This window comes from Bombyx mori, chromosome 13, assembly GCF_030269925.1.
Source record: "Bombyx mori chromosome 13, ASM3026992v2".
Taxonomy (NCBI): domain Eukaryota; kingdom Metazoa; phylum Arthropoda; class Insecta; order Lepidoptera; family Bombycidae; genus Bombyx; species Bombyx mori.
In genome coordinates this window covers 7,875,532-7,888,666 of record NC_085119.1, presented here as the reverse complement: position 1 = coordinate 7,888,666, position 13,135 = coordinate 7,875,532, and the positions used below count along the sequence as shown (strand labels likewise).

Below are 13,135 nucleotides of genomic sequence, written 5' to 3'. Positions count from 1 at the left end.
TCACTGGAGGGGAGAGTGTTTGCCGCTCCTCTGCGCTGGGGTCCACTCTCCGTCTCTCCAATAATTGACAAGAAGTGATACAATAATAGTGTTAAGGAGAGTACTTCAGCTGGTGTGAGGCCCATTCCTGAAGGTAGTGGCGGAGGGACTATAGCCCTTCTTCGAAATGTGCTGCATCCAGGTGCAGTTACGATGACCAGGGTGGAGCATCGCTATAAAAAGGGGGATGACTTGGATGGGGCTGGTTAAAATTCAGTCCCGTGGGGAGTAGTCATATCTCCTCTCAGGCCCTACAGCCGTCAAAGATCATTTAACTCAGTACGAGAATCGTAGAGTTCAGGACCTCCCGTGGCCAATGCCTTATCAGCTAGTCTGGCGTGCAGCGGGACAATATACAGTGCTGGGTACTTGACAAAGGGTCTGAACTAAGTTTCAATGTCAGAAATCATAGTACAGCGCCTGCTTAAATTTATTATCCACTTGCAGTCTGCTAGCATAATCCAACAGAAAATTATTATTATAAATTCAATGTACAACACAACGAAAATATATTTTCTTCAAAAGTATTTAGGAAGTGCATTCGAGATTCAAAAATTTATGTACACGTAAAAAATTAAATAAAAAATCTGAATCGTTAATTATGAAGCGAGAGAACAAAAACCGTGTTCGTCTTGATACGTTGTTACCGATGCACAATGGCCTAAAGATAACGAGACAGGAACCTATTTAAAATTCCTTCAAATCGTATAAGGCTTTTATGGTTGTGTTTAACACGATTATTATATTTTAAGAGGCTCGTTGTGACTTGCACTTTGTGCGTATCGGAGCGGCCCCGCCTGAGGTGTCGAAATGTCGAATAATAGCTGCGCGTCTGACTTGATTGATTAATGACAGAGCCGGCGAAAACAGAGCGGCTACCTAATTAAATACTCCCGAAGGCTTCAGCTTAAATGACTTGAAGATCACACAGAAAGAACGCCTTGTTGACGCCTTGGTGGATTGGTCAAAAACTGTTCAAACTGATCATGTTCAGTTTTCTAAAATCCGACAAACCTTAACCTCAAGATATTAATAGTTTTTTTTTTAGGAAAAACAACCTTTTTAGTGGTTTAATATACTTTTAATTAATTAATTTAAAACACATCGAAATTGTCAAAATATTTCGAGTTAATTATTTGAGTGACTGCGTCATTGTCATAACGCTTCAAACGTAGTGGCCATAATAAATACAAGAAATAAGAACTAGGTAGTGACTGAACATTTAGTTTGGAACTGCTTGACCACTTCAAAACGTTAAAAAAATGGTTTATTATTATACCGTGAATAATATAAAGTTACTGAAGAATTTGATTGATGATTTTGGTACCATAAATGAAATGACTCCTCATGAATTTATGGAAGCCTACATAGAAAGTTTTCCAGAAAGTGGTGACGATGAGAAATTGAAATGGATTACGGAAACATTCTTGGGTGTACAAAGACATAATAAGTTTTTACAAGCGATTTCGAACAATTTTTTTAGTCAATTATGCGAGGAAGACCAATTATATTTCATGATTTTATTTTATGCAATCACTTTTGAAATGGAGCCGTCTAATACAAACTCGTTTTACAAATGCCTTTTCAATCTAAGCAAACCTCTACTACATATTTTTACTAAGTTTTTGAACGGCGACGAGGGATTGAATGAGGTTTCAGAAATAGCTCATCAATATTACGATACGAAATTCGTTACAAAAAATATAATAAAACCACTATTTGATTGGCAACCATACATAAAGGAAATGGGATGCAATTATGCTGAACATATGTATAAAATAGAAAACAAAAAGCACAAACCACCAACGGTACCTCTAAATCTCAACGTATTGAATCGAAAGGCAAAATCTACCGTTGCATCAGACCTCAATGATAACGTTTTACCTCCCCTAACTCCTCCTAATTCTGTACAGAATAAAATCCGAAAAATGGTAACTAAATCCGCTATTGATAAAAAATTGAAATTAATTCATATTAGAAATCAAGAAAAGGCGACACTGTTGCTTAATGAGGTAAAGAAAAAAAATTATAATTATTTAAAAACAAAGTCGAAGCAACCTAGGTCGACCATTAATGAAGAATTGCCCAAAAATATTTTATCACCCATTCCCCAACACAAGCATCCAGTACAACAAAATCTTTCCGTACCTATTGTTCGAGAGAATGCTATTACCATAAAGCGACTTCATAAGAGAGTTAATGATATTGAACAAAAAGAAATGCAGTGGCTAGAAAATATTCTTCAGTCTTGTGGAAATGCTGCAAAAATAGCAGAGCTGGAAGAGTTTGACAGAAGAGAACGAGAACGAGAAAGGCTTTTAGAAATTGAAAAAAGGCATTTACAAGGACAAATTTCCCACGAAGATGCTGCTATAGCAAAAACCATACTGAAGCAAGAAAACAGAAACAAGTATGAACAATTTAAGAAAGAAAAAGAAATATGGACTAAAGAACTAGAAAAATGGAAAACAAATCAAATAGAGAACAATCGCAAACTTATTGAAAAACTTTCTGTAATCGAACTAAGACTTCTCGAAGCGAGAAATAATCTAATGGCAAAAAAGAAGGAAGCAGCTGAGAACATTAAAAAAGAGACTGAAATAATGGTAGCCAATGCAATGAAATTGAAAACTGAAGAACTAGAAAGGAAAACAACTATGATAAAAGAAATAAAATTACTGTCAGAAATAGCAAAAAAGGCAAGATCTCCCAAAATTATAGATCTGACAGAGACATCAGGTATCGGTTTACTGTGTGAAATGTCAATGGCAGAGTTGCAGGAACGATTAAATGTTATGAAAATTGGACTAAAGGATGAACTTGAACAGAAGAAAAAACACATCAGCGAAGAAAACATAGCCGTAAAAAAGGATTTAGAGGAAAGTAAAATAAAAATCAAAGATTTTATGAACGACCAAGCCCACATGAGAAAACAAAATAAAAAAACTATTTCTAATACGGATAAAATTCCCACAAAAGAAATAAACGATTTAAAGACTATTTTAGAAGAAAAAAGAAAATTACGATTAAAATTAACAAGTTAACTATTGAGAGTGAATATTTTGAGTTCTCTGAATATATTTATTGTGAAGTTTCTATACGAGATTTTGTATTGCCTATTTATCATTGGAAATTTATTGAATTCTATAACTTTAACATCAATTAAAATGAATCCAATATATCCTTAAAGCTATGTGAATGAAGATGTACAACAATAAAATATTCTGTAGGCCATAGAGTATACAAGCTGGTAGAAAGGAAACAAAAGCACAAACATAAAATAAGTGAACCGAAAATAAAAATTTTCGATATTAGATGATCATAAAACACGAATGCTAGAAACTTAACCCGAATTCATGGACGACTTCCGCGATGAACAAATAACATAATTTATAAATTTATATCATTTACAAAATAGTACAACTTATATTATTGATAAATTTGAGTAATTACTAATGCTAGTTGAGTTGTAAGCCGGCACAGGTAGGTACCACTATCTTGTTTGTTTTTGCCGCGAAACAGTTTGAAGGGTGGGACAGCCGTTAACCATACAATTACAGCGTCTGGTGGTATACGTGGTGTCTATAGTACTATTATCTATTTAACCGTAGTCAGGCCGAGAGCTCGTTCACCAATCTACGCCATGGAAAAAGAAAGATTTCAAACCGATAAAATGATGGCTCTATTTTAATACTTATTAAGACTCCGTATATAATATATAAAATAAATGTAAAATGCTAGTTTCGAAGGTGAGAATCGAAAAAGTGGGATTGTTGTAAAAGCGATATAAATGAATTATGAATATATTTGTCAATTTATCCTTGATAATTATGGAATCCAAAGTACACCATATTAACTGCCATTAGCATTTGACAAGTTGGTAGTACAGAACTAAGTCACACAAAGCAATATACACTGTGGCAATGTCGAGACTAATGGTGACTTGAGGCAAGCTTTTAACATCGCGTATTCGCACATTGGATACAGAATTTAATTATGCTACGACAAAGAGAAATACACCTTTGAGTTATGCTACATGATTGACCTTTCAATTGAACTTTACGTTAAATTAATTTGTGACTAGTTTTAAGTAAAAATAAATAAATGTTATTATTTTAAAAATTTTAATTATGAGCGGAGAATGCAACTTATTATAACATGCTATTTTTAAAATCTATAATAATTATTCAAATTAGATGAGTAAATTAGTAGTAAATCCACGCCTACGCACACACACACAATCTTAACTATTGACTTAAAGCTCGTCTTCCTTTAGACACGTGTAAACGTCGGCATCAACAGATCTTTTAGAACGTAACCAAAGTCCAAGAAACCTAGCCATAATTCGGATTAAGGTAATAAATAAAGCGGGTTTGCCTGTTCATTTGTATCGGCGTATAATTTAAATTCTTTAACGCCAATGTTCAAGATTACGCGGCGAGATAGAGGCGCGGGCGCCCGTGTCGACGCGACAACCACCAAATAAATTTATATTTCCGACCGGCACCGGACCGACTTCTCTCTTTGTAGATAATTCGGCCGGTAACGTTGAATGACTCTATTAACAGCTTCCCTTTTTAGGATAAATGTCGTCTTCGGATTTAGTTCTGTTGTACCTGAATGTGTAGTCGTGATTAACAGGTCATTAAATGCTCATTGTGTTTCGATGAACCTCATTCTATATGCTATTTTATCTTTATTAATTCATTATAAAATTAAAAATATTATTTTTTTGCTAGTTGATAATTGGATGAGCTCACAGCTCTAACTGAATCTGATGAGCTGGAGATGCGCTTAGGACATGGTATCCCCCTTCCTCAGCCATGAGGTGAAAATCTCAATTGAATGATTGCTTCGCGGCAAAAATAATTTAGATGATGGGATCGATCACTGCGAGATTTAAACAGAAAATAAACATTGTGTTTATTACAGTAATCTTTATTATTACTTTATTTATTATGTGTTTTTTGGTAAGCTTATGCATCTTAACTCTATATAGATAAAAAATGCTAATTAACTAATTAATTGCTGTCTATTTGTACTTTTGTTGGAGCAAAACTACGGGAACGATTTTGAAACAACGTGTTTTCATTATAAAATCCTTGTGAATAATACTCATTTGTTTACTCCAAATTTATAGACAGAGGGCAAAGCACGCTCTATGTTAGAATAATGTACAAAAAATTTATTCAATACGAAAACTTTCAAAATAATTAATTTGTTAAAATACTCGTTATCATTCAGATATTTAAACACACTCGTACACCTAATGAAGGCTTAACAAACGTTTTAGTAACCTTTTGTACGGACTATGGATATGGTTCTCGTTTCGAGATTCACCCGATAACATTAAAACGTCAATAACCACCTAATTGGAAGAGAACACTCTGCCCACAAACACAAAATCCCGTCGTGAGTGAGAAATAAATAAATATTGTAACACATGACGAGATAATTTGGCCGATAACTTAATGTGCTTACATTTGGGATCTGCTCATGATTTTATGGGAAACTATGACACCGTATCAGTAGATCTTTTACGCTTTTTATGCTTTAAATGGGTGCCGGTTTTTTAATTCTTTCATTATGTTTTAATGATTTATAAATTCATATTGGATAATTGGAAATTTCCGGCGCATGCGTACCGTGATGTTTTTATAGACGTCATAAGATATTTAAATGTAGTTGTATCAACAATTTAATCAGGGATACATTTTTCGTTTCACAATATTTTGGTATGCAATAATAAAAATATCGTTTGAAATATTCGATTGCAGTGTCATAGTATCCGTTTGTTATAAATCATGATTGTTGAATGTCAAATTATTTTATTCTCTGAACAACTAGATGCTTTGAAAGAAATTTCGCTTCAGCACGGCATTAGATGACGATTTTAAAGTTTATTTAATAAAATTACGCAGCGCAATTTGCTCGTCTGCATTCGTTAAAAACAAAAACGAAATTACTTTCTCGGTTTAAAATCACAAGCCAGTTTGTGTAGCATTTTATGGCTTTATCACTTTGGAGAATCTGAATAAAATGTACTCATTCACGTCCCCACTAAAGTTGGGAAGGCTAATTTCGAATCTCGGCCCGAAAATCTCATCCTCTTATTACGACCAGCGACATTATTTTATTAGCCTCCGTATCGTGGCGTTCAAAAGTGGGTATATTAAAGAATTTATGTTATGATTGCTCAGCCAATTTGCATATGAATAATAACTGAATTTTATTTGCGAATGATGTCATATTTTCTGGTGTTTTGTAAGGTAATGTGCGAAGGAAATTAACAAGGGTAAAGTCGTATCGTGTTAATGTGATCACAAAGTAAACGAGGCTTTCTGAACACGTTGCGATAAAAATATGTAATGAAACCACAGATTGGGTTTATTACCGGCGCCTTAAATTTAATTGAAATTCGATCGAATTTCTTTTTTGTGAAAAAATACAAAATTTATTATTGACATATAAAGTTCACATATTATTTACAAGACATATAGAGAAGAGAGAGAGAGAGAGAGAGAGAGAATATACTTTATTGCACACCAAAACACAAATTACATTAAAACAAAACAGTCAACAAACAGATGTAGAACCTTATATATACATACAAACAATATATACAAATATCACGACTAAAACAAAATAGAAGGTATAGTAGAGTCTACTTCACCGTTCCTCGCTTGCTTGTTGACCGCCTTATTTTACGCTAAATAAAATGCGCTTTACAAAGAAAAACCTATAAAAAAATGAAATTGGCGGCATTCTTGCGCTAACAGTAATAATATTTTCCATAAAATCATCTGACGGAAAAAAGGAAGACTGTAACTGCTTTGGCTTAGATTTTAAATAGAACATTAAATTACTATAACGAATTATTAGTAAAGAAGAACGGTTTATACGCTGTAACCAAAAAGTTCACTACAATGAAATCAAAATCGATAACTGACATAGTATGTAATAAAATTATGAAAAGCAATAAAGAAACCACTAACTTTATTGTCGACTAATCTAACTCATACGTTGTATATTAACGCTTTTACGACTTTAAGTATTGAGAAGACAGCGCATTGTAGACTCATCGTTTCACACCGTGCTCCCTTAATCTTTATCATTGGTCCCTGTGACAGGAGCACGGCGTGTGAAACGCGTAAATACAAAACACAGTACGAGTTCAGCTTTATTTTGCAGTGAATTTCAGTAACATTTCGCTAAATACAAATAAATAGAGTGTGAAGGAATCATTCTTAAAGCCCGATCAGTAATCATATAATCTATATATATCTATATATATAAAAATGAATTGCTGTTCGTTAGTCTCGCTAAAACTCGAGAACGGATGGACTGGTTTGGCTAATTTTGGTCTTGAATTATTTGTGGAAGTCCAGGGAAGGTTTAAAAGGTAGATAAATATGAAAATGCTCGGGATTAAATAAAAATAACAATTTTGTTTTTTCTTTGATGTGTCCCCCGTCGGACGGATTCCTTTTGTTTGTTTTAAGTTTATTTTATATAAAAGTTTAGGTCTTTTATTTATCGATTGAGGCACTACGAAGTCTGTCGGGTCAGCTAGTAGCAATTAAAAACACAATTGTACCAAGGAAATGTTTTGTTTTTACCTATTATCGTATAGACTTTAGAGTAAAGTCTAATCTAATAATCTAATCTAAATCGAATAATATTACTCGTAAAGAATCCCCAAGTTTTATATTATAAATACGAAAGCATATCTGTCTGCTAAGAATTCACGCTTAAAACTACTGAATTTCTTCTTGAAATTCCAAGAAGAAACTTGAATTGCTTGATCTCTGAGAAATAATTTAGACTTACTTACATCGCACTGCCGAACACGGGTTTTGGCCTACGCTCTATATTGTGTAGTCTAAAAAAGGTAGTAATTAAATAATCTAATATAAACCAAATTCAGTCGTTATACGCGAAATTTCTGCGTCTCCAAATGTTAACCTTCCTCATCGCGCTATTTTAGTTGCATTGCCTTGCTAAAAGCAGTAGCGAAATATTTTTTAAACTGACTTTGTTTCCATTATTTTTCAGAATTCGACAGGACTGGTCTCTGTTACGATTTTAGAGATCAATTCTATTTTAAACAACACAATAGGCCAAATGTATGCTGTTTTTTACAAACAATAATTTATAAATAAAAAACACGTTTTCTGAAAATCGCATCTAAGTGCAGTGAATCGTATTGACCATCGCATACAAAAAGAAAACGGTAACCATTTTTTCTAACTACTTTTTTAACCAAGCACACGACAGTCTATTAGAATCCTATGTATTTTGTTAATACTCTCATGTATTAACTCGGCTCTTCAAACGACGCACAAAATTTATTGTTATTGGACGGACGCGCGTACATGCATCCACACTCCGCGGCTATCACGACCCTACAACTTTATCGGAGCGCCTCACTATTCTATATAAACGAAGTTACTTCACATCTTATGATTTTAACGACATCACCAAAAAGTTAATGATCTTTTGATTTATTTGACAATTTGTCGATACAAATACAAATGATACGATGTAATCTTATACCTTTAAACGAGCAATTCTTGTATATATATAATCTGAAACTCTGAGACGGCTCCAACGATTTTCATAAAATTTTGTATACAGGGGATTTCGGGGACGGTAAATGGATCTAGCTACGATTTATTTTCAGAAAATGTTGTTTTATTCGTGTTTTCAATAATCAACTCTTCCCGACATATATTGGCGAATAATAATACTATTTTTCTTAATTGAGGGCAACTAACCGCTTCAAAGACACAACAAGATGGCGTTATAAAAAAAAAACCGAGTAAAGCTCGGTCATTATCTAGTAGGATATAAAACAGAATGGCATTCTGTTGTTTCGTTTGCGTTGAACTCTTTTTGATGAGGTGTTGTTCATGACATCATTAAAATTTCAAGAAAATACGAATCACTATTACCTTTTAGTTTCAAATCAAAACATTCTCTTATTATATGGTATAGTATATGGTGGTAGGACCTCTTGGGAGTCCGCACGGGTAGGTACCACCACCCCACCTATTACCGCCGTGAAGCAGTAATGCGTTTCGGTTCGAAAGGTGGGGTAGCCGTTGTAACTATACTGAGACCTTAGAACTTATATCTCGAGGTGGGTGGCGCATTTACGTTGTAGATGTCTATGGGCTCCAGTAACCACTTAACACCAGGTGGGCTGTGAGCTCGTCCACCCATCTAAGCAATAAAAAAAAATATTATTGTTCTTGTAAAATACTTCTTGGCTTCCTTCCTTGTGTAGATTCTAGTATACTAAGTTCAGAATAAGGCTGTATTCATTCTCGGTACAAACTCAACACATCGTAAGCACTCTGCATTGCCGTCAATTTGTTAATGGTCACCTCATCTCCATAGCGTGAGCGTTCTTTAATAAGCTACATACTTTCTCAATATTCAATATCAATTACTTTGCATTTATTTTGTTTATGATTATTGCCAGCTGAAGATTTTACTTCGAACCAATTTTATGGAATTTCCAGCAACGTGGCTTTTTAATCTTGAAGTGTATTTATTGCCAAACATTTTGTAATTTATTAGGAGAATAGAAAAAATGAGTTTATACTGGACTTTACTGGTAGTAGAACCTCTTGTGAGTCCGCACGGGTAGGTACCACCACCCTGCCTATTTCTGCCGTGTTAAGTGGTTACTGGAGCCCATAGACATCTACGACGTAAATTCGCCACCCACCTTGAGATATAAGTTTTAAGGTCTCAGTATAGTTACAACGGCTGCCCCACCCTTCAAACCTAAACGCATTACTGCTTCACGACAGAAATACTCAGGGTGGTGGTACAAGTGTAAAATTCCATCGACTTTCGCTTTGTATTGTCTGGGGCTTGGCGCAGGGTGTGTCGTGAGCTGGTCCACGAGTCTATATCAATAAAACCGATGACGTGACAGTGATCGGGCTTAGCAGGGTAAAATCAGCATGAGCGGCATCTCTTAACTAATCTTTGAATCCTTTTGAACAACTATCAAGATGCCGTGAAAAACAAATATAATGAATAAATTATTACTATTATTTTTTATTTAGGTCTCAGTAATATTTTGAAATGCAATGATTTAGACAATCTAATTTTATCAGAATTTTACAGTTTTGTTATTATATTTTAAATCTATTCAAAAGTTAAGACTTTAAACATAAGACATTCCACATTTCATAATTAGCGACTGCAAATTTATCTGCACATTTTACTCACTTTTCGGTACTCGTTACAGATCTCATATAGCAGCAGCGCTAGTCACCTTCTGAAGTATATGGGGGGGGGGGGGAGTTGTGAGACAGCGGAGGGCGCGATTGATAAGACGCACACGATATATTTAAGTGCAGATAAATCTCAGAATAACATTTTAGAATTAATGTAATAGGTACCTAATTGTAATATTATATTTTTCTATTTCCTGGTTAAATAAAAAAATGCATATTCAAAAGTGTTTATTATATTTTATTATTTACGGTACAAAACAATTTTATAAGCAAATTAACATTTTTCAATAAGTAAATAAATAAATAAAACTATCACCGTTATTGTACATTATAAAAAAAACATCAAACCGACTTAAAGAAAAACATTCAATGAAAACCTTATTTTACGCTTTGTGGTGTTTCTAAGCAGGGAGTTGTCGTTGCATGATTTTTTGAAGTCGGTTAAAAATTAATCCATATCTTCTTCATTACTAGACATGTCTTCAATTTCCATATCCTATTATAGAATGTGTCGTTCAAACAATGACATTGCAAAGATCCATCCCTTGATTTGTTTGCAAACAAATTAACTAGTACCAAACTTCCATTAGTTCAATATTAAACTGTCTGTTAACATTATAAGAGAACACCATGGGCAAATCTCAATAAAAAAAAATTCTCTTAAGCCATTTACTAAGTAACGAAGCCCATAATGATTCTTTGTTACCCAATCGCGTTTTTGTTCGGAACTCGATCGACTTTCGTCTGTATGATTGTTGATATCCGGGAAGATTTCATTCAAGCCCCGCGTTATATGACAACAGGAAAAAAGGGATAATTATCACTCCTGATACGGATGTATCTTAAGAAGAATGACTTTACTTAAGAAAAACTTAATTACCGGATACAGTGACTTACTTTTTATGTTATTCTGTCGTCAATTTTTCATAAATGATTCAATTGTACACTACGTATAAAAGAAAAAAAAAACAACAGTCGCGATTAATTTCTTCACGAAAAATGCCATTTGAGTTTTTTAAGTCAATTATTCATCAATAGTTTTTAACATTAACAATTTACGGGTAGACTTCATGCCGTGGGTGTTCTCTTCCAATCGGCCATATGGTTACGCAAATAATATTATGCAAATGCAAATAATATTATGCAAATGCAAATAATATTATGCTATGAATGTAAAATAAATCCTTTCTGAGATACGAAATTTTATATTAAACGTTCGTATATTAGTTATGTCAATTATATTTATGCTTACAGAAATATATGCATGCCCTAAAATAAGTTATAGACAACAGAAACGAAGTAAAAAAAACCTATTTATTACTGAATTCAATTATTAAATTAAAATAACAGTATTTTAATTTATTGAATATGTGTTGTAAAAATACATAATACTCAGAAAGTAGATAATGTATATTTTTTTTTTTTTTTAAATCACGAACCATTTTGCATGTTAAACTTTCCAAAAGCTATATATATATCTCGAAATAATATATTTTCATTTTCCTGTTAAGATTAAAGAATATATCAAACAAAAGTATTGATTCAACAAAGTGATTTAAAAAAAAGGATATTAGTTAAAAGTATATCTTCCTTTTATTCGGGTATCTAGAGACTTCTTAGACGTAAAAAATACTAGTAAAAAGTTCGGTGCATTTGGATAATGATTTAAATGACAACGTATGTGCTGAATTCAATGGACCGCTTGCAGAAGCCAACTATGTACTTACAGCAACAAAACTATCGACCACTGTGCTTCCAACGAATTCTTTGCTATTTCGGACACGTTGTTCGTAGAGCTCCCGGTAAACTAGAAAAACTTATTGACCCACTAAGATAAGATTGAAGATAAAAGTTTTTTTTGCCTACCCATGCTGGTAGCCTCGAGGGGCTATGCCAGCTTCGCCTAGCAAGAAAATCAGTGGGCTGTATCTGAGAGCTAATTTGCTCGTCGAACCCTTCATTGCATTCAAAGAAAAAATCATGCTGACGATCACCTACATGTTACACACAATCTAGGTAAGTCCTCTTTGGACTGCGTGTGCATAAAATCGGGCTGAGAAAAATCTTAATAAAAACGTTTACAAGAATTGATCTAAGAAAATTTAGAATAGACAATTATTACGAAATTTATAAAAAAAAAACGTTGTTCTTAGAAGTCAATTTGTAAGTAACTACATAATATATGTAGGTAAATACAATGTCTTGAAAGTCGGCTTAAACTTAATTTTAATTACGGTATCGATTTTAATTTTACAAGAATAAAAATCCGTATTTGTTTCGTAATTTACATTGAAATTGCAAAATTACTATTTGTAAGGCGTATTCTGAGCCCGCGAAACCAATGTTCGATTATAATTTACTGCCACAAAGTGCTCATGCGTTTCGGGTTGTTACGTAGAAACCCGTTGTACACTGCAATTGTGACTTTAAGCTCATGTGCTAAGGTGGATTAAGGCATTCACGCTGTGATATCTCTGGTCTCAGTATAACCACTTAGCACCAGCTAAATACCATATCTAATACAATAAAAGCAAATTCGGATGGCAAATAACAACACAATATATTAACATTGAGCTAGCATAGTTGCGAATCTAATAGACCGTTAGGCAAACCCCTAAATAGGTACTATTACGACCAAATTTCAATGAGAATTTTTCATCAACTCTATATTTCATATGGCATATAAACATCTATAATCAAATTAGAGTTCTAGCATTTGGCAAGTACTTACTATATACTTACTACATACTTTTCAGAATTTGCGATTTATAATTTTAAACTAAAATTATTTACAATTAAAGCTGTCTGTGGACTATTCAATTTCAATGTAGGTTCATTAA

General features: G+C 33.5%; 1 protein-coding gene across 1 annotated transcript; it reads left to right on the top strand.

The window, feature by feature from the left end:
* Positions 1-1,177: 1,177 nt before the first annotated feature.
* On the top strand, positions 1,178-3,137 carry LOC101744085 (cilia- and flagella-associated protein 99). The gene has a single exon (XM_004927823.5). The coding sequence runs from the start codon at positions 1,302-1,304 to the stop codon at positions 3,081-3,083; it is 1,782 nt and encodes a 593-aa protein (XP_004927880.1). The 5' UTR covers positions 1,178-1,301; the 3' UTR covers positions 3,084-3,137.
* The last annotated feature ends 9,998 nt before the right edge of the window (positions 3,138-13,135 follow it).

Coding starts and splice junctions, on each gene's coding strand:
- LOC101744085 (XM_004927823.5), top strand. CDS start 1,302: ATGGTTTATTATTATACCGTGAATAATATAAAGTTACTGAAGAATTTG.